Here is a 22519-nt window from a genome sequence, read left to right as displayed (position 1 = left end):
GATGTGTTCCTGTTACTTCAAGATTAGAGGGAAATTTAGCCTTATCTTGAACCCTGCCTCTAACAGACTCCAAATCGGCTTTTAATGGAGTAAAACTTAACAACAGAGCATCAGTCCAACTCCCTCTTCCTCTCTGTCTCTTGACGTCTCTAAAGAACAATACTGTCAGACTACATGTAAACAATCCAGACAAGCACACAATTGGCAACGCACATCATTACGGCTTAATAAATCACTCAATGCAAACCCCGCAGATTTCTCACCCTGCAAACGCGAAGAGCATTTTAAGCATTAGCGGCCTAAAATTAAAGCCTGTTTCCTTGGCAACAATAAACCGCTTGTACTTTGCTTTGTAGATCTGTCCATTAAGAAGGGTTTGTGCCTGAATGTGACAGGCAGGGATCTCCGTATTACAGGATTGTGGTGATGCTTACTGAAATCCCCAGTCAGGAAGACGGCCTCCGCTCCTGGGGCCCATTCCCTAAGGACCAGAGCGTTGTCGGATCGCCGCTGAATTCCGAAGGACTGGTAGCTCAGTGTGAAGCGATCAAAGGTCCCTTCCGCCTCCTCCAGCTGTGCCAGGCGCTCTGCAAACTGCTTGTATCTGAAGACATGACAGAGAGGGAGGGAGAGAAAGATAGAAATATACAGAGAGAACAGACATAATAAAGACATTATGGTCTCGAGCGCCATTTCTCACCCTTCCATGAACCAGTGTTCTGCAACTTTAGACAGTTGTTCTTAGTTCACACAAAGAGATCACTCAAATTCAGCTTTCTCTGTCAGCTTTGCATCACAGAGAAAACTTTTATTTTCAAGTTATTTTGTGCAGAAGATCTGGCTAATGAGTCATAGGTGCAGAGATACACACATGGCTTTTTTCAAGAAAAGTTTGTCATACACACAAGCGCTAACACACACAGTGATTAAAAGAAGAGTTTGTAGCCTTTAGAAAGGGATTTCAAAGGAGTTTGCTCTTCTGCTCTTTCAATCTTGCCGCTTTCACTGAAAATATGTGATAGGCCTAAATTCAGATAAACTAAAACATAGATTTGGTAAGACTGGGTAGGCCTACTGATACAAATTTTATGATTCTGGGTTAAGAGAATGTATTTGAACATTTAAAAAAAAAAAAAAACATACTAGGGATGGGAGAAAAAAATCGATCCATCGATGCATCGCGATTCTCCCTCCAACAATCCTGAGAATTTCAGAATCGATTCTGAGTTTAGTTTTAATTCAGATGCGCAATGACGCTGAGTGTACTTTAGTTTTAGAAACACCCGGGTTCTGCTTGCTTCAAATTCCTCACACACATACACCACTCGAACCTTCCGTAAAATAATAATTCTTAAAGTTCGGAAAGACTGAAGCGAATTACAACAACATTCGCGGGCTTCACTGCACAGGATGTGCTGTGAGAAACGCGAGCTTTGTTTGATGTTGCTGTGCGCGGTCTCGCCCGTCGGTATTTTCCTTTACAAATGCTGTACGAAGGCAGCATTTATGTCGTTTGGAATGCAGTGGACTTATATATTTAAAATATGAAACTCACTTACAGACGGCTGCTTTCAATTTCAAATGTTGAGGCTTTGTTTGTGAAGAGTGCTTGCGCATGCGGCTGTGCGCGGCTCCGTGTAATTTAGCCTACTTGCATCTCAAAATTGTTTTATGACGCAAAATTAATGTAGCCTAAACACAGTCAGTTTTGTCTTAGGGGATTAAATGGACATGACAAACTACATTACTTATTATTCTTCAAAAGAGATTCGTGCGTGAATGCAACTCCTCCCGCTGTCTATGATGAAGGCCTAACAATAGGACAGTAAACATGAGAAAAAAAAAAAAAACGTTTAGATAATCTTAAATACTGAAAGCGCTCTTTGTTTATTGCTTGCAATATGTTTCGTTGCTCCTCTTTATTATTTGCTACTTGCTTGTATGTTTTGAAGTTATAAGTTTAAAATTCTTAACATACAATTGTTTTAATTACATTTTTTCAATTTGTAAATGTTTTAAAAAGTAGGCCTACTTATAATTACTTATGTAAGGATATGTAAATGTAAGGACTTTAAGGTTTTTAAGTAGGTAAACTAATTAATTAATTAATAATTTAAAAAAGTAGATCAAGAATAGTTTTGGAATCGGAATCAGAATCGGATCGGATCGTGAGGTGACTAAAGATTCCCACCCCAATACATACTTCACCATAAAGAGTGCCAAAATAGCTTTTATTTTTTTGAATCTCATAATACATTTGAAAAAATTAAATAACAAAGCACAAAACTTATTGAGATTTATTGGATCACAGGCACACTACAAATAATGTTTGGTGAACATTTGTTCACGTATCACCTGAAAATCCAGTAAAAGGTGGTAAAAAGTAGGCTACATGGTGTATCTGTTAGGGAGAGCTGTAAGGGCATGAATGACGCAGCACAACGTCTCCATTAATTCGCGCCTGTAATAATTCAATGTTTAAATATTTTAAAGCATTGAATTACTCTCGAACCATGATTCATTCGATTGTAGCATTTTAAATTAATTGATGAAACAAACGATTCAAATATCAATCACTATGTCCGAAATCGCCCCCTATACCCCCATTCACTATTCTCTACGTTAGTCCACTAATATAGTTCACTTGAGGGAGTGAATGAAAACGAGTTAGCTAATTCAGACACTGAGTGTCTGAAGTGTCTCCCAAATATTGAGATATTTCTAACTGCAGAACCACACATCACAGCAGTCTGAGGACAGCAGTGCCAGCATCAGACCGAAGTTAGGTTGGTGCTGACGATACTGTATCCCCAACCCCACCCAACCCAACCCAACCAATAAACCTATACCTTGATGACGCTTACAAGCTCCACCCCAGCACAAAATCCCACTTCAGACATTTAATTTGGGATATTCCCAGGTCCAACCACACCTAGAACACCGCATCAGACCGGTGCTGGGGTGGAGCTTATAAGTGTCATCAAGGTATAGGTTTATTGGTTGGGTGGGGTAGGGCATTCGTTAAGGTAGAGCTTAGTTATAGTAAAGGGAAGGGTGGGGATACAGTATCGTCAGCACCACCCTAACTTCGGTCTGATGCTGGCGCTGCTGTCCTCAGACTGCTGGTTTATTCCTCAATTCAATTCGAGAACTGGATTTTTAAAAATCCTTGATTGCAATTTGCCTGTGCATTAGCCGGCAAAATACCGGAAGTGGTGCATTTCATGGACGAGAATCCACAAACCGCATTATTTGACCGTTTTCTAAGGCTGTGTGATGTATTAAAACCATTTAAAATGATAATATAACATAGTCCTATTGTGAATTCAAATTGGCTGCAATTCCATTAAATAAATAGTGAATAGATAAATAGGGTGAAGCACAACGCTTTATTTACATGTGTGCAGATTACGAGTTTCTTCTGTCTCAGAGCGTCTCCGTTCATAGAAGCTATGCATGACCTCGGTCTCTGCACGTGCTGTTTGTTTGTCTGGAACAAACAGCATGAGACTGCTATTTGTTCCAGCTAGTCTGGAACGCAGCATGAGACTGCTGGCCTGTTGCTGCTGGCCTCAGACTGCTGTGACGTATGGCTGGGTGGTTCTGCAGTTGGTTCCTTATTTAAGGATATAGGGGGCCATGGGCTGTATCCGAAAACTGAAAAATGCTGCCTTCAGAGGATGCATTCCAAGGTAGGAAGGCATCAAGGCACGGTTGAATCCAATGTTAGCTCCGAAAACTGAAAAATGCTGCCTTCAGAGGATGCATTCCAAGGTAGGAAGGCATCAAGGCACGGTTGAATCCAATGTTAGCTCCGAAAACTGAAAAATGCTGCCTTCAGAGGATGCATTGTAAGGTAGGAAGGCATCAAGGCAAGTCTGAATCTAGCTTCACTTCCTGTCTTCTGCGATACCTCATCTGATCGATTTTTGAAGGCAGCATAGATGTATCCTTCGCTGCCTATGATATCCCACCATCCAGTGATTTCCATTCTGTGACAGTTGAGCTAAAAAAAAAAAAAAGATGGCCAACGTTTTCCACTTTTGATATCATTTCTAGCGATGAATTACTATGCTGCCTGCAAAGTCTTTGCCTGATAGGGCAGCCAGCAACAAGTTAGCTGCCTAAATTTTCAGGTGCAGATGTTTCAAGATCAATGCTACGCATCGTCAGGATTTGTAATCGATGCATCGAAAAAATGTGCGAATCGTTAGACCCTTACAGAATAGATTAAAATCAACAAATCTATATTTTCAACATAGTCCTATTATGTCAGGATGACAGACCACAAAGTGTGGATGTGTGTTCTCAATGGTGAATAAATGAAATCCCAATGAATCAAATCTCTGACTGATTTGTTAAAATGTATTTTAATGTCTGTTTGAATAGTGTGAAGTACTGAGGAAAAAGAAAAACAAAACATCTTATTTGTGGCTTGACATTTAAGTATTTTGCCAGTTTTTTAGCACAACACTGCTCGTATCTGCTCACTCAACTGAAAAAATGAGCAGAGATCTGTGTCCTCCTCCGTACTGTTAATTGACGTTTCTACCTGATAGACTCTAATTGTGCTAACGCTCGGTCTCTGGTTAAGTGGCTTAATGCACATTCTTATTTTGAACAATTAGAACAATATTTTTTGTGTGTGTGAATTAAATTCAGAATTTAATCTCAAATGATGAAATGTGAAGTTAACTGATTTAGAAAAGAATTGTTTTAGGAAAGTCAAAAGGGCAATACCCATAGCAATTGCTGACCCAAATATTGCACATCTGTTACTAAGCATCAAAAATGTGTGATACTTAAAGTGAGACTAGTACTACATTTGCAATCAATTACCATTTTTTTTCTCAAAAATGCTCTAAACATCTTTGTCTCCTTAAGTAACAAATATGAAAACAGTCTTTTCAAACACTCAAATCATGATCAGGTAATTAGGTATAGTGATGACAAAAAAAAAAAAAGGATAATTATTCTACATATTCCCCTTGTTTGCCATTTTCCATGCTTGCCCATTCATTTTAAATGGTGTGTAACTAAGGTAAAAGATTGTGAGACCTCTGAGCTTGAGCTGGTGTTTGAATGTAAAGAGTGTTGGGTCCAGCTGGGACTTCTGTGTGCATATTCATGGCAGTGTTAGGAATAATTACCGATGGGAACCGCTCATTTGGGTTCCTCTGGGAGTTTAAAGTGCTCATTAAAACTTGAGGAACAACAGGGTGATGGGTGCCGTCAAGTGGCCTCTCAAACACTGCTCTTAATCACATAGAGAGAGAGCGAGAGAGATGGGGAAAGAGAGAACAGACAGACAGACAAAAGGAAAAACAGGCAGAATCTCTTCCTGATGATTCCCAGATCAACATAAATGACCAAACCACTCGACCGTTTACCGGTTTGACAGTTAACAGCCACAGTCACAACCTTTCAGGTGAATGAGCAAATCTACTCGCCTAGCTTTCCTGGACTGTGACGATCGAAAAACCTGATGTTTATGGAATGCTTTTATGGAATAGCTGACAAAAGAAGCAGAATTAATATTCCACAAAGCTGCAGAAAAGAAGATAAAAAAAATAAACAATCAAGCTTTAAAAGTGGTTATTTCACGGCCTTAAGACCGTAGTTCTGATGGGCCACACACTGAGATCCACAAGGCTTTTTTTAGACGTCTGCCAATCCGGCTGGATACAAAAGGGAAAATATGACCCCCGTAGAGCAGAAGGAGCAACTTAATCGCCCCCTGAACAAATCCTTTCAGCAGGCCATTACTTACTCAGTCCGGTGGTCAAACGGACTCAAGCTCCGAAAGAATCGGCGCTCAGCTCGGCCCTGCTGGAGGTGCAGAGGAGAGGGAGGGGACGTGGGAAACGTTGCAGCCTGCCATTGCGGATATAATAACAAGCTTTCTGCCGTTCTGTAATAACAATGATTCAAGGCAGCCAGGAGCAGCCACAAAGTGGTGCATGCTGCTCCGGTCAGTTTTTAAAGAGGCAACACTTGACCACTCGATCCTATGCTCTTGAAAGCACGTTTTAGAGAACGGCCACGCTCATTGAACGGGGACGCCTCGGAGGGTGAGCGTGGGGAGCTCGAGAGAGATTGTTAGAAGAGCGAGGGCGCTCACGCACGTCTCATCTTCTTCGCTAACAGCCCCGGGGTGAGCTGACTCATCATGACACAGCGCTTTTCGCACAGATAGCTCACTTACACGCGGATGAAAACACACGGCAGCAAATACCTCTCATTTCTGCCCCTGGCGTCCCCGCATGACCATAAAAGAATCACAGAGGGTCTTTCGCAGCTTTAGAGGCTCTCTTGTGTACACCCAGAGGCGTCAAAACCCAAACTCAAAAGCATAGTTTAGCTTTGGAGTGGAATGAGGTAAACAAGGACTCAAGAGAAACAGGAAGTGCTGATGGTCTAATATCTGCAGTGTAAGATGGTAAGCTAAGAGGTATAAGTCGTCATTTTTGTCAAATATTGGTTGTTTCTTTAACCCAGGGCACTTTGTTAAACTTTGTTTACTTGTTACTTTGCTTTGAAAACTTTTTAGCATGCTTTGCTAATCATTTACACTTTTGCAAAGATTTCTTAAAGGGTTAGTTCACCCCGTCATTAATTACTCACACTCATGTCGTTCCAAATCAGTAAGACCTTCGTTCGTCTTCAGAACACAAATTAAGATAGTTTTGATGAAATCCAAGAGGTTTTTAATCTCCCATAGAAAGCAATGTAATTACCACATTCAAGGTCCAGAAAAGTAGTAAAGACACCGTTAAAATAGTCAACGTGACTACAGTGGTTCAACCTTAATGTTATGAAGCAAGAGAATATTTTTTGTGCACAAAAACAAAACAAAAATAATGACTTTATTCAACAATTTCGTCTCTCCCTATCAGTCTCCTACACTGTTTGTGTTGTACAGACAATGCAGCACTTCCATGTTCTATGTCAGAACACCGACTCAGTATTGGCTGACGCTGTTCATGTGAGCAACACGACACATGCATCTGATGCTGACGCAGGAGCCGACGTTCTGACGTAGAACACGGAAGCCTGCGTTGTCTATACAATGTAAATAGCGTAGGAGACTGATAAGGGAGAGACGAAATTGTTGAATACAATTGTTATTTTTGTTTTGTTTTTGAACCACTGTAGTCACGTTAACTGTTTTAACAATGTCTTTATACTTTTCTGGACCTTGAATGTGGTAATTATGTTGCTTTCTATGGGAGATGAGATAAAAAAAAAAAACAACAACTCGGATTTAATCAAAAATATCTTAATTTGTGTTCTGAAGATGAACGAAGGTCTTATGAGTTTGGAACGACATGAGGGCGAGTAATTAATGACAGACATTTAATTTTTAGGTGAACTAACCCTTTAATGTTGTAAGTCTCTTTTCCTCACCAATGCTGCATGTATTTGATCAAAAATACAGTAAAAAAAAAAAAAAAAAAAAAACATTAATATCAAATATTATTACAATTTAAAAGAAGTTTTCTATTTGGATATATTTTGAAATGTAATTTGTTCCTGTGAGGCAAAGCTGAATTTTCAGAATCATTACTCCAGTCTTCAGTATCACATGATCCTTCAGAATCATTCTAATAAGCTGATTTGGAGCTCCGAAAACTACACATTATTATTAATGTTGACAGCTGTAATGGTAGCACTTTATTTTACAGTCCTGTTTCGCATGAACATTCTATGTACTTATTGTAGTAATGACACTAACTGGGTAATAACTAGGTACTAACCCTGAACTTACTCCTAAACCTGAATTTAGCCCATGTAGTTACCTTACACTACTCAGTACTATTGTGGGTATTACACTGCAAGTACATTATAAAGTGCACATACTGTAAAATAATGTGCAACCATTGTAATGCTTAATATTTTTGTGGAAATTGATAAAAAAAAAAAAAAAAAAAAAAATTCAGGATTCTTTGATGAATAGAAAGTTCACAAGAACAGCATTTATTTGAAATACTCAGTTTTGATCAATTTAATTCATCCTTGCTAAATAAAAATATTAATTTCTTTAAAAGAAGAAGATTTTCTTTAAAGGTGCCCAAGAATGCTTTTAATAAAAATATCACAAGATGTAATATAAGTCTAAGGTGTCCCCTGAATGTGTCTGTGAAGTTTCAGCTCAAAATACCCCATAGATTTTTTTTTTTATTAATTTTTTTAACTGCCTATTTTGGGGCATCATTAACTATGCACTGATTTTTTTCAGCACGCCGCCCCTTTAATTCACGTGCTCCCTGCCACACGAGCTCTCGATTATATTACAGCACATTTACAAAGTTCACACAGCTAATATAACCCTCAAATGGATCTTTACAAGATGTTTGTCATGCATGCTGTATGCATGCTTCGAATTATGTGAGTTAAGTATTTATTTTGATGTTTATATTTGATTCTCTATGAATTTGAGGCTGTGCTCCGTGGCTAACGCTACACTGTTGGAGAGATTTATAAAGAATGAAGTTGTGTTTATGAATTATACAGACTGCAAGTGTTTAAAAATGAAAATAGCGACGGCTCTTGTCTCCGTGAATTCAGTAAGAAACGATGGTAACTTTAACCTCATTTAACAGTACATTAGAAACATGCTAACGAAACATTTAGAAAGACAATTTACAAATATCACTAAAAATATCATGTTATCATGGATCATGTCAGTTATCATTGCTCCATCTGCCATTTTTCGCTATTGTCCTTGCTTGCTTACCTAGTCTGATGATTCACCTGTGCAGATCCAGACGTTACTGGCAATTACTGTTCAATGTTTTACAAATGAACTACTAACTAAACAAATAATCAAATAAAATACTAAATGGAAATAATAACTGTTGAATTCTCATTTTTAAAGGTATTTTACATTTGCAGTGAATTGGTTAGGCAGCTTTACAGCATTCCGGATGGGTGTCTCAACTGTTCTAGGGTACTGTTCCAACTGTGCCCAACATGGGTAGCCTACAGTTGGAACAAAAAAGCTTCTTGTGTTTATGAGCAAATTTTGGCAAATATGACCTACTTATGGATGTTAATAATTATTAATATTTTAGTAGACAAGTAAAGGAAATATCATATGAAAAATCACTTCTTTTCAGTCCCTAGTTTTGGTGTGGTAACGGAAAAAGCAAAAAGTGTACCAACTGTACCCAGTCTACCCTACAATAACATTATTGTCACGTTTCAGTCTGTGTTTGGACTTTTAGTTTGTATTTTGATTCGTTCCTGTTTGATTAGTTGTTTCAGCTGTTCGTCATTAATCATCTTGTTTCTGTCTATGATTTACCTTCGCCATACCAAAGAGTATAGAACCCAAGAGGCAACACTTATATAATTTTTGGGTAACAGCCACTAGATGGCGCTCCGGTAGTGCGGCCGCCATTATGGGGTGAAAATACTAACTGGACCATAGAATCCTTCACATCTTACGCACCCAAAATCGGTGAATTTCACTGCCAAAACAGAAGCGCAATAGAACAGTTTTTTTTAAATTAAGTCACCTGTAAATTGTATGGCTCCAACAGTAAATGATGTGTTGTCTTATATATGTTTTATTTTACCAGTTGTGGAATCCAACCATTCAACCATCTAAGGTAACATAGTTAGCCTACTTTATTGAGTATTTCCATTTTATGCAACTTTACACATTTATTAAAGGTGCCCTAGAATTAAAAATGTAATTTACCTCAGCATAGTTCAATAATTAGAGTTCTGTACATGGAAATGACATACAGTGAGTTTCAAACACCATTGTTTCCTCCTTCTTATGTAAATTTGATTTGTGCAAAAGACCTCTGAAGAACAGGCGAATCTCAACATAACACCGACTGTGACGCAACAGTCGGGATCATTAATATGTACGCCCCCAATATTTGCATATGCCAGCTCATGTTCAAGGCATTAAACAAGCCAGTATTAATGTCTGGATCTGTGCACAGCTGAATCATCAGACTAGGTAAGCAAGCAAGGGCAACAGTGAAAAATGGCAGATGGAGCAATAATAACTGACATGCTCCATGATATCATGATATTTTTAGTGATATTTGTAAATTGTCTTTCTAAATGTTTTGTTAGCATGTTGCTAATGTACTGTTATATGTGGTTAAAGTTACCATTGTTTCTTACTGTATTCCCTGAGACAATAGCCGTCGCTATTTTTAAACACTTGCAGTCTGTGTAATTCATAAACACAACACAACTTCATTCTTTATAAATCTCTTCAACAGTGTGTAATGTTAGCTTTAGCCACGGAGCACAGCCTCAAACTCATTTAGAATCAAATGTAAACATCCACATAAATACTGTACTTACATGATCTGATGCATGCATGCAGTATGCATGATGAACATTTTGTGAAGCTCCATTTTTAGGGTTATATTAGCTGTGTGAACTTTGTTTATGCAATGTATTAGAGTCGCGAGCTCGGGGCGGGGAGCGCGAGGATTTAAAGGGGAAGCAGCCTGAATCGGCGCATATTTAATGATGCTCCAAAATAGGCAGTTACAAAAATTTATTTAAAAAAAAATCTACGGGGTATTTTGAGCTGAAACTTCACAGACACATTCAGTGGACACCTTAGACTTATATTACATCTTGTGAAAAAGCATTCTAGGGCACCTTTAATAGTAAATTAAGAATTAATAAATTTAAGATCATGTTTGCAGTGAACAATATATTTCAGACCTAGTGGAGTAATAATTATAATAATAGTATCACTAGGTCTGAATTGAAATATAGGCCTATATATTGTACGTTTTAATGGATCACTGTCCATTATCACATAATTCCCACTTTTGGACACTTTTGCTTTAATGGACATTAGAATACACTGCTATATCAAGCTATATTCATATATATTGTCCAACATTCCCAAATTTTCTGATGCATGTCCTTAATTTAATTTCATATGTTGGTATTAATTCAGTGTTTATAATGCTAATACTAGATCTTTTAAAGAATTTTAACCCAAACTGACTGGGTTTCTAGAGAGCAAAGGTTTTGTGAAAAAAGTGGAAGACTTTTCTGTAAAATAAACGGTTAAAAAGATTTGATGATCACTAGTGATAGTATTTTATTGTGTGTTGTCATCATTCAGGTTGGATTTTAGCTTTAATGTACATTTTTTTTTAACAAAGCAGCTGATATTGCCATAGAAACTAGTGGACTGCCGACTCGCTTTCACCACAAAATGGCGGAAACGCAGGGCTGCTGCTGGGCGCCGGTGTTGCAATGGAACGTTCTATTGACTGTCGCTTCTTGTTAGTGTATTATTCTTTGGCTATACCCTGCACTCTTTGTCCAGTCTCTGTTGTCTATAAATGTGCAGTGTTGCCAATTTAGGCATTTTGTCACTATTAGTGACTTCCTCACTACTTTTGAGACTTTTTTTCAAAAGTTTAGGGACAAATCTAGCAAGTTCTTGGACAAACCTTATCAAGATTCTTATTTTGCCCACTGATCTCAATTCATATTTATATAGATCAATGAATTTGCCATTATGATGTCATCTAGTGACATTTAGCTACCAGTTTTAGCTACTTTCAATTCAAAGCAGTTGGCAACACTGGAGATGTGTTTGCACTGTCCGTTTGCCTTTGAGTTGAATTAAAGTATCTGAGTTTTTGATAACCTGATTCTGCCTTCTTTGGTTCTCCTGCATACATTGTTACAATTATAAGGACACACAACATATTATAAGGACATACAATTACTTCACTATAAGTAACTTATAAACTATATAATTAGAAGACCAAAATAATAATAATAATAATAATAATAATAATAATAATAATAATTTATTTATAATATTTTGATTTTATAAAAAATATTATTTATATTATTATTATATCATAATATTATCATAAATTATTATTATTATTACATATTATTATCATAAAGATACATAAAATGCTAGCTATGAAATTAGGCCAAGACAATTTTATCCCTAAAAATATTCAAAATGTCATTTCCACCACATAATGAAACAAACAAGATACTAAAAGTTGAAGCAGCACCCTATTATGAATTAGAAAGCCAGAGACAGAGAAGCCGAGAAACAACACAAACCACATCTTAACTGTTAATTTAACCAATTAAAGAAGAAGGATGAGGACACAAAGCCTGTTTTTGTCTCCTGGATTTGCCATCAGGGACTAAGCCCTTGCCTGACTCAGCCAGTCTAGGATATTGACTGTGTCTTTATATATATATATATATATATATATATATATATATATATATATATATATATATATATATATATATATATATATATATATAATACTGAGGTTCCTTTCTTAAGGTGAGGACACACCTTGGAACTAAAACTCTTACTGAAGCTGTGGTTTAGTGGTTAGTACAAATGCTCCAAGCACATCGATCAAGGATGTTCATGTGGGAGATGCAGATTCATTTATTTTTGTAAATAAAAGTGCTAAACAAAGGGTATAAAGCTATAAATTTAGCATTACAAATTATTAAGATGGAGCAAAACTCATTTGGAATTTTTCTTTATTATGGGCCAGTTTGTGCTAAAAACTAAACTAAACTGAAATAATGCAATGCAATAAAGGACCAAGTATCTTCATGTAGTGTCTTCTATGACTTTAGCAGAAGCAAAAAAACAATCAGCCCTTGAAATGTCCAAGAGGGAATAAACAGCCTCCAATCAGGATGTAACCGCAGGAAGCTGATGATACAAATCCATACGCCAAGTTATTATCTGACCAAATGCTATTTTCTTCAGCACAGGGTGGAATGGTCCAGGTGAATCTTTACCTGGGGCTTCTTAAAGGCAAAAGCAAAGACAAAGGGAAAACAAGCTCATGAATAATAATGGTGTGGTGCAGTGTGCGAGAGCTCAGCATCCATGACTTGATTATTGGTGCGAAGCAGCATAGTGGCAAATGCCGGCGTAGCACTGGAGGGCTGCTGGCTCCCTATAGTGTCTATCCCTGACCAGTGTTGTGTGCCCTTAAGCAAGAAACGCAAGTCCAAAAATTGCTCTGGGTTCCTGCAATAATATCAAATGCCTCTGTCTTCCTTCACCCTTCAGTCCATCACAGTGGCTTTGCAAAAGCACTGAGACTGATCAACTCAACTGCATGTTAAAAAAAAGTTTAGTTGCAAAGAGAAAAAAAAAAAAAAAAACATCTCATGTCCCTCTAATCCTGTATGAATTTGTTCTTTCTTATTCATCTTTGGAATACAAAAAATATATACATTTTGAATAATGTACCACTCTTTCCATGCAATTGCAATGAATGGGACTGATTTTGCACTACAGCTAATGTTCCCACTGTAGAAAGAGATTAATAATAAGTCTTAGACACTCTGCAACAGCAGGTATTCATGTAATAATCTTGCAGACAAGGCGGCCTCATAAATTCATAAGCTCACTAGTTCCCTAGTATCACTTCAGCACAACAAGACTCCAACTTTCACCTGTAGCAAAACAGCATTAATCAAAAGATAAAAAAAAAAAAAAAAAATCTTTACGAAGTACAGTAATTGGATATGTTATGTTATGTACAAAGAACCACAGCAATGATTTCTGTGTTCCTTTACTGTGTTCCTTGACTTTTGTAATATATTGCAAATGTGACTTTTTCTTATATTAGGACTTTTTTTCTTATATTAGGACTTCTCACATTGTGACTTTATCTTGCAAACTGTTGCAATTGTTTGTTTGTTTTGTTATTTCCCTCGTAATTGTCTTTTAAATCTCACTCTTTTTTTTGTTTCTTGTAATTACAACTTTTAAGGCCCATTCAAACCAAGAACGATGACTATAAAGATAACTATAATGATAACGTACTCGGTTACTAACGTAACCTCGGTTCCCTGAGATACGGAACGAGTACTGCGTATGGGGAAAGGTCTCCCTTTTCCCCCGCTGCTGAAGCCTTTTTCAATAACGCAGTGTAACTGCATCGTCATTGGTTCACTCATAGACAAGTTGTTGAACCAATGACGCCGCGGCATAGCTGTGCGACCTATGGCGACAAAGCGCGCGAATATTCCCGCCGAAATGGGCGGGGTTAGGGGCTATATAAGCAGGCGTTTCGCCATAGGATTTCAGTGTAATCGACTGAAGCGACGACCCTGAAGCCGCAGCCTCGTGGCACGGCAAGTGACGCAGTACTCGTTCCGTATCTCAGGGAACCGAGGTTACGTTAGTAACCGAGTACGTTCCCTTTCGATACTTCACTCGTACTGCGTATGGGGAACGAATTCAACCACGCCGTGCCACGGCTGGGAACGATACAGCCTGATATTGGACACATGGGAGTGGGTCCAAAAAACAAGCGAGAAGGCAAAGCCTTAATCGAACCCTAGTTACACTTAAGGAAATAATTCCTGGGGTTGTGTGAGGCGGAACTCACCAGAGGCCGCTTAATCACACTGAAAGAACCCGAGCTTGCAAGGTCGGGACATCGAGATGATAGAATCTGACAAAAGTGGACGGCGAAGACCAGCCGGCCGCCTCACAGATGTCTTGAATGGAAACTCCGTTGGACCAAGCCCACGAGGAAGCCATTCCTCTAGTGGAGTGGGCCCTGACTCCTATGGGGCAGTCTGCACCCAGTGAGGAGTAGCACAGGTTAATAGCGTCCACTATCCAACGGGAAAGACGCTGTTTTGAGACCGGAGACCCTTTGGTGCGGCCACCAAAACAAACAAAGAGCTGATCCGACTGCCTGAAAGGCTGCGATCGCTCCACATAGGTCCTCAATGCCCTGACTGGGCAGAGTAGCTCTAGCTCTCGTTCATCCGCCAAGGGAGGAAGAGCAGAAAGCGAGATGACCTGAGCTCTAAACGGGGTTGAGAGCACCTTAGGAACGTAGCCATGCCTAGGTTTCAGAACGACCTTCGAGTCTCCAGGCCCAAATTCAAGGCATGCAGGGCTCACAGAGAGGGCCTGCAAATCGCCAATGCGCTTAACCGATGCCAGTGCTAACAGCAGAGCGGTTTTTAGCGTTAGGGGCCTGAGATCGGCTGAACCCATTGGCTCAAAGGGGGCTCCCTTTAAGGCCCTGAGGACCAACGAGAGGTCCCAAGTGGGAACGGTGAGGGGGCGAGGAGGATTCAATCGCCTAGCACCCCTCAGGAAACGGATTATAAGGCCGTTACGTCCCACTGATTGGCCAGCAATGGGAGCATGGAACGCCGCAATGGCTGCTACGTAAACCTTAAGAGTAGAAGGGGTGCGCCCCATTTCCAAGCGTTCTTGGAGGAAAGACAGTATGAAGGATACGTCACTCTCCACAGGGTCTATGTTGCGTGAGGAACACCAATCAACAAAGACCGACCATTTCTGGTCATAGAGGCGTCTCGTGGACGGGGCTCTAGCCTGAGAAATGGTATTTAGGACGTCCCCGGGGAGGCTGGTCGGCTCCCATCGAGGGACCAGAGGTGCAGAGCCCAAAGCTCCGGCTGTGGGTGCCAGATCGTTCTGTTTGCCTGAGAGAGGAGGTCCCGTCTCAGGGGAATCGGCCACGGGGCTCTCAGGGAGAGCTTGAACAGCTCCGAGGACCAAACTTGGTTCCTCCAGAGCGGGGCCACCAGAAGGACTCTGTGTTGGTCTTCTCTGATGCGCCTGATGACCTGAGGGATCAGTGCGATCGGAGGGAAGGCGTAAAGGAGCGTGCTGGACCATGTATAGGCCAGAGCATCGACTTCCTTCGAGAAAAATGTTGGGCAATGAGAGTTGTCTTCTGAGGCGAAGAGGTCTATCTCTGCCCTCCCGAAGAACTCCCAAATCTTGAGGACCACTTGGGGGTGGAGCATCCACTCGTCGGAGGGGATGTTGCTCCGTGACAACATGTCTGCGCCCAGATTGTTCCTGCCAGGAACATGAGTCGCTCTGAGCGACTGAAGCCTCGGAAGAGCCCATTCCAGAAGACGTTTCGCCAGAGCGCATAAGCGGCTGGACGAGAGACCGCCCTGGTGGTTTAAATATGACACCACTGTCATACTGTCCGATCGGACTAGAACATGACGTCCTGTCAAGTGAGCCTGAAAAGACTGAAGGGCCTTCATCACTGCTAGCATCTCTAGACAGTTGATGTGTAGACGGCTTTCCTCGTGACTCCACGAGCCGAAGGCCGGTCTGCCCTCGCACACAGCGCCCCAACCCGAGTTGGAAGCGTCCGTTGAGAGCACCGTCCTTCGTGAGACCGCCTGTAAGGGTACTCCGCGCTTGAACCACATAGGGTCCATCCAAGGTTTCAGGGCTAGAAGACAGGCCTGATTGACTGATTGAGGAACCCGGAACTTCAACCAGTACTGAAGAGGCCGCATCCGAAGAAGGCCGAGCTGCAGCACCGGGGAGGCGGAAGCCATCAGCCCTAGTAGCCTCTGGAAAAACTTCAGAGGGAGACAGGCTTTGTTCTTGATCGAGGCCGTGAGCTGCTGAATCGTTAGAGCACGCTCCGGCGAGACTACTGCCGTCATGCGGACTGAGTCGAAAACTGCCCCTAGAAACGAGATTCGCTGGGTGGGGCACAGCGAGCTCTTGGCTAAGTTGACCCTGAGACCCAGACATTGTAAATGGCTGAGGAGCACGGATCTGTGGTGTTCCAGCTTGGCTCGCGAACGGGCTAGAATGAGCCAGTCGTCGAGATAATTCAGGACCCGGATTCCCATTTGCCTCAGAGGGGAAAGCGCCGCGTCCATGCACTTGGTGAAAGTGCGAGGAGCCAGAGACAGCCCGAAGGGCAGGACCGTATATTGGTACGCCACTCCCTCGTATGCGAATCTCAAGAATCGTCTGTGACGGGGGGCTATCTGGATGTGAAAATACGCATCCTTCAGGTCCAGCGAGCAGAACCAGTCCTCGGGGCAAATGTGCGCGAGGATCTGTTTCAGCGTCAGCATTTTGAACTTCCGTCTCATGAGGGAGTGATTCAAAAGTCTGAGGTCTAGAATGGGTCTGAGACCACCATCCTTCTTGGGGACCAGAAAGTAGCGGCTGTAAAAGCCTGACTCGCTCTCTGTCGGGGAAACTATTTCCACAGCTCCCTTTCTTAGCAACGTCATAACTTCGGCTCGGAGGACATGAGCGTCGTCCGGATTGACCGAGGTTTGAAGCACCCCGCCGAAGCGAGGGGGCCGTCGTGCAAACTGGAGCGAGTAGCCCTGGGTTACGATCCCCATAACCCATTCTGACACATCGGGGATGGCCTGCCAGGCCTCGGCCCGAGTGGCAAGGGGTTGAATGATATCGGGTGACAGACCGCCGTTGAGGGGGTCGTACACCGAGAGGGGTGGAAGAGGAAATTTGCTCTTTTTTAGATGAGGTGAAATATTGTTCGCCGTGAAAACGGCGTTTGGAGTGGGCGCAACAGGTGTGGGCCCAGCTATCACTTGGAGCATGTTTCCCACGCCCGGAATTAAACGAGGCGGAGGGGAAATTACTCGTGGGAGCTTTGGGGGCTGTCCGGTCGCAACGGGACGATCCCCCATCCTCTTCCTTCCTGACGAATCAGGACGACTTCGGAGGCACCGGGTCCAGCACAATCTTGGGCCGGGGTCCCTGGCGTCTCGGGAAGGGAGGGCGCTTCGCAGGGCGCGAGCGCTGGCGATGCTCCTTGGGTGGCGCTGCCTGTGTTGCGGGTGGAGCTGGCTTGTTCTGCTGAGCCGGCGCAGTCCTGGGGCGGCTGGACGCAGAAGCAGAGCTGGAGCGCTTCGGCAAGAAATGCCTCATAGCCTGAGACGATTTCTGCGCAGCAGTAAAGCGCTCGGTGAAACCGTCCACTGCAGGCCCGAAGAGACCAGAGGGAGAGACCGGGGCGTCTAAGAAGGCCGTCTTATCCAGGTCCTTGATCTCCGTTAGGTTGAGCCACAGGTGGCGCTCCAACACTACCAGGCTGGCCATGGAACGCCCGATGGCCTGAGCCGTAGCCTTCGTGGCTCGCAGGGCAAGGTCGGTGGCGCTGCGAAGGTCCTTGAAAGCCGGCGCGTCAATTCCAGACTCGTCCAGCGAGCGGAGGAGTTTGGCCTGGAAGACCTGAAATATGGCCATTGTATGGAGCGCAGAGGCAGCCTGGCCCGCCGAGGTGTAAGCCCGTCCAGCCAAAGTAGAGGTGGTCCGACAGCCCATCCTTCTGCTTCGGAAGCCGCAAGTGACATGGAGTCATCCTGCTCGTCGTCTGTTCCTCCGAATGAGACGAGGTCACTTGCTTCGGCAGAGGGACGCTGCTCAGGGCGAGAGAACAGGACGGGAGAGAGTTCCCTCGGAGGAGAAGGCGAGGCACGCGGGGGCTGGGCCGGCGTGAGCTCGCCTAACTCCGGGCGCTGAGTCGCTCTACCCCGCTGTCTCTTCCTGGCCGGTTCGCGGGAGGAAGGAGACGGGAGGGCGCGAGCGGCGAGATCGCCCTCCGTGAAGAAGGCGACCCGCGAGCGCAGGGAACTGAGACTCATGCACTCGCAGTGCGGGCATGAGTCTCCAGCAAGCGCGCCGTCCGCATGGGGCTTGCCCAGGCAGGCGACACACTCGCTGTGACCGTCGCTATCGTGCAGGGGGGCCCTGCACGTAGCACATGAGTGACGGGGCATCGTGAGACGCCGGTGCCGTGAAAACGGCAGTTGGGTGGCTCTTTGTAGAGCGGCGAGGGCCGCGGAAGCTCTTAGAAGCGGTGAAAACCGCTGAAATCGCTCTTTTAGAGCGGCGTTAAGCCGCGGGTGAAGCTCTCAGGCGGCGCACCGGATGGCGGCAGGGGACGCACAGGAAGCGGCCGGGAGCGGGAGGCGGCGGCTCGACGACGGCGCAGAAGCTGCAGTCAGTGAGGGCGCCGGCGCTGTCCTCAACCGGCGAGTCCAGGCGAGTCCGCTGCGGGAGCCTCTTCAGACGGCGGCGAGAGCTGTCAGGAAGGCGGCGAGCTTCTTCGGCTTCAGGCGGAGATCAGCGAAGAGAAGTAGAGGTCGTCGCTGAAGGAGAAAACACTGAAATCCTATGGCGAAACGCCTGCTTATATAGCCCCTAACCCCGCCCATTTCGGCGGGAATATTCGCGCGCTTTGTCGCCATAGGTCGCGCAGCTATGCCGCGCCGTCATTGGTTCAACAACTTGTCTATGAGTGAACCAATGACGATGCAGTTACACTGCGTTATTGAAAAAGGCTTCAGCAGCGGGGAAAAAGGGAGACCTTTCCCCATACGCAGTACGAGTGAAGTATCGAAAGGGAACTATATTTGCGTCCACACCAACGAACGATAACGTTCTGTTTATTCATGTTATACAGGTTTTTGCTGCTCTTGTTGCATTTACACTGCTTTAACCAGCAGATGTCCTCAGCATGCTATGTTTTGAGTGAATAGCTAAGCGTAATCAATCTAACCTAACAGTGAATTTAGCAGACAAAGTCAATATAGTGGAATAAAAACAACACCTAGTCTTTTTCCCTGCAACTTCAAAGGAAAAATGTTGTCGAAACTAGCGCTGGATACCTAAGGTAATTTTATTTTACACTGTTTGTTAGCCTGGCATATATCGTTAATACTTCTCACCATTTATTCCGAGGGTATGACCGAATGTTTTTCACATAATGTTATCTATTTTCTTTAAAGTAGCCTTGAAAAGGGGGGTTGACTTGGCTTTTTCTGGACCTCGGCAATTAACTACTCCACAATGTCGTCTGCCATTTTAAATGCCCAAGCCTTAAATTAGAACAGATTCTGATTGGCTGTCAGTGTTTTATCATTAAACAGCTGGAACAAAATTATTCTGAAAGTCATCCCATCGATATTGTTTCTCTATATCGTTATAGTTATTGCTGTGGTGTGGACAGTGCTATTCTTTTATATTTAGAACCATGTCTAGAAATGTCTTTATCATTATCTTTATAGTTATCATTTTCGGTGTGAACGGGCCTTTAAATCTCACAATGTGACTCATCTCGCAGTGTGACATTGTTTCAACATTTAAATCATGATGCAACCTGACTTTATATCTCATTAGTGCAACTTTGTTCATCGTAATTGAAATATTTAAATCTCACAATGTGACTTTGTCAAAACGTATTGTTAAAGTTCATAAATGTTACAATTTGACTTTTCAAAAGTTTTATCTCACAATTTTCTTTTTTTTTTCTTGATAAATTGTCACTTTTGTGTGTGCAACCCTATTTTATGTCATTTTCAAATCCCATCCTTATTATACGTTACAGAACTGAATAAATCTCAGAACCATCATTAACTAATATCACACAAAGCAAGGTTTGTGGGAAACATTATTTATGCAAGATACACATAATTATTTATACCCTACTGTAATCCGTGTGGGCTCCCCTAGACCTGTGAGCCCTAGAATCACCCCTACGGCCCTCCCAGTAAAAATGTAACATGATTAACATACAAACCCACCCTCTTGTTTTAATCAATCTTTCAGAACATTTAAAATATAGAGGCTGTAAAATGGCAAAGATAAACAACCACCACCTGCATTTCACAAAATGTGTTTCACCAGAGGGAAAAACGTGTGTGTGGCTTGACAGTGCTTGACACGCTGCTACCTGTGCCTACTAACCAAACGCTGCTCATAAATATCACAGACAGAGACCACCTCATAACCAATTCTGAGTCCCCGTGTGAACGCCTGACTGCACGTTTTGAAGTTTAATGAAAAAAGTTTTACATGCATACAGGAGTTCAGGAAGAAACCCATTTATGCATTCCTCACGAGTGCCACCAGCAGCAGAATGGGCTTAATTGGTGTATGCCATCTTATTCAAATCTTATACTCTAAATAACATTACTTTTGCTTTTTGTTTCCCACCCCATTTATGCTTTGCACTTATCCAGTCCCCTGGGTGCACCATTCTGAATAGAAATGAACCTTTTCAAAAACATGGTCAGAGGAAGGGAATATTAAGAAGGCAAGAATAAATGAGGCAGCAAAAAATTAGTGGTTCTCTGTTGGCAGAAGGCAAAGGTGGTATGACATGTTTACTTATGAGAGGAAGAGGAAAAAAACAACAATTACCAGGTTGGCCCCTAACAAACGAAATTCTGGACCAATTTTGTACAAAGGTCACGGGTGGATTTAGACCCGGCTAACTCATGAACAAAATGTAAACTGTGATGTACACATAAGGACGCCACATATCAGAGGCCACCACATCATCTTTTAACTCTCTCTACTTTATGTACAGTGAACATACTGACTGACAGGCTCTTTAAAAGTGCCAACAGCATCATCTCTGGCCCCCAAGAGAAAAGAGGCCATTATCGGTGATGAAGGCAATCAATCAAACTGATTCATTTCTAAAGCAATAAATACGACATTGCATGCAGGGCTGAAATAGAGAGATATCAGGATGTAATGACTCTCACTGGGGTAGAAGTGTCTCTGCCGCACCTGGTCCTCAGAAGTAACAAAAACCAGAAAAAACTCTCTTAACCTTAAAAGCTTCCATCTTAGAAGGGAAGTAGCTACGAGTGTGGGTAAAGTCTATAAGCGCTCTCAGTCTATCAGATAGTAAGTGTTGGGGTCTTGGGGATAGTTACTTTTAAAAGTAATTCATTACAATATTGCATTACTCACTAAAAAGTAACTAATTGTGTTACTTTCTATGGAAAATAATGTGTTGCGTAACTTTTGCGTAAATTTTTGGCAAATATAAAGGCCCTTTCACACCAAAAGTGAAATGAATAAGCCTCAAGGTCCTTTCACACTGAACACGACATGAAAAAGCGAGACGAACTGCGGAAGAACGGACCTTTCACACCGAACGAGAAACGACTGATCATCTTCTGCTAATTCACGCCTGCACGCTAGGTGGTGTCGATCAACAATGTATTTGTCCTCATGTACATGCCTCATATATGACTTTAATATCGTCCGCTGCATAATATACAGCGTTAAATTAAGATGTATAAAGTTACTACATTAGAAACACAAACTATCTATAATGCTTACAAGAATACATTATAAAATATAATTAGAGGTACAATTAGCATCAAGCTACATTTCAAAATTTAGATGATTATTAATGTCTTTGCTCAAAACGCACTTTAAACCATTGTTGAGTTATTGTAATAACTTCTCATATGATCTGAAGTAGGGTTTGATTTGATAATGGGCAGACATGCATTCTTTGTATGTTTTATAATGGACTGAACGCTAAATCTGCTTATCATTTGTTTTTCGAAATGGCGCCACCACTCTTCATCAGTCACGTTTGCTCTACTGTGCAACAGCAGCTGCTCCAGGCATGTGACCTAAAGCTCAAATCTAATTGGACAGCCCGTTTCATCGCGGAAAAAAATCGACACACAGGTATAAAAAAAAAAAAACAAAAAAAACTTGCTTTTTCGTGCTGTGTATGTTCGCGACAAGTGTGAAAGGCTCCATATAGAATAATTGATTTGATTTAAGAGCATCATCGCGCGAACATTCATGATGAAATTTCGCGTTCAGTATGAAAGGGCCTTCAGGCTGAAGGAAATGCAAATTCATGCCTGTACAGAGGGCACAGCTCAAACAAAACTTTCAGCT

At 42.2% G+C, this 22519-nt stretch overlaps 1 protein-coding gene across 1 annotated transcript in view; it reads right to left on the bottom strand.

Annotated features, from left to right (window-relative positions):
- gbe1a (glucan (1,4-alpha-), branching enzyme 1a) overlaps window positions 1-22519 on the bottom strand; it is a 176020-nt gene that overhangs the window by 147045 nt on the left and 6456 nt on the right. Inside the window, exon 2 of the mRNA XM_048178643.1 lies at window positions 435-604. Coding sequence (XP_048034600.1) covers window positions 435-604 — 170 coding nt within the window. The remainder of the gene's footprint in view (window positions 1-434; window positions 605-22519) is intronic.

The sequence above is a fragment of the Megalobrama amblycephala genome, linkage group LG2 (assembly GCF_018812025.1).
Source record: "Megalobrama amblycephala isolate DHTTF-2021 linkage group LG2, ASM1881202v1, whole genome shotgun sequence".
Classification (NCBI taxonomy): domain Eukaryota; kingdom Metazoa; phylum Chordata; class Actinopteri; order Cypriniformes; family Xenocyprididae; genus Megalobrama; species Megalobrama amblycephala.
Note: the sequence above shows the minus strand (reverse complement) of the source record. Positions and strands in the feature narration are given on the sequence as shown.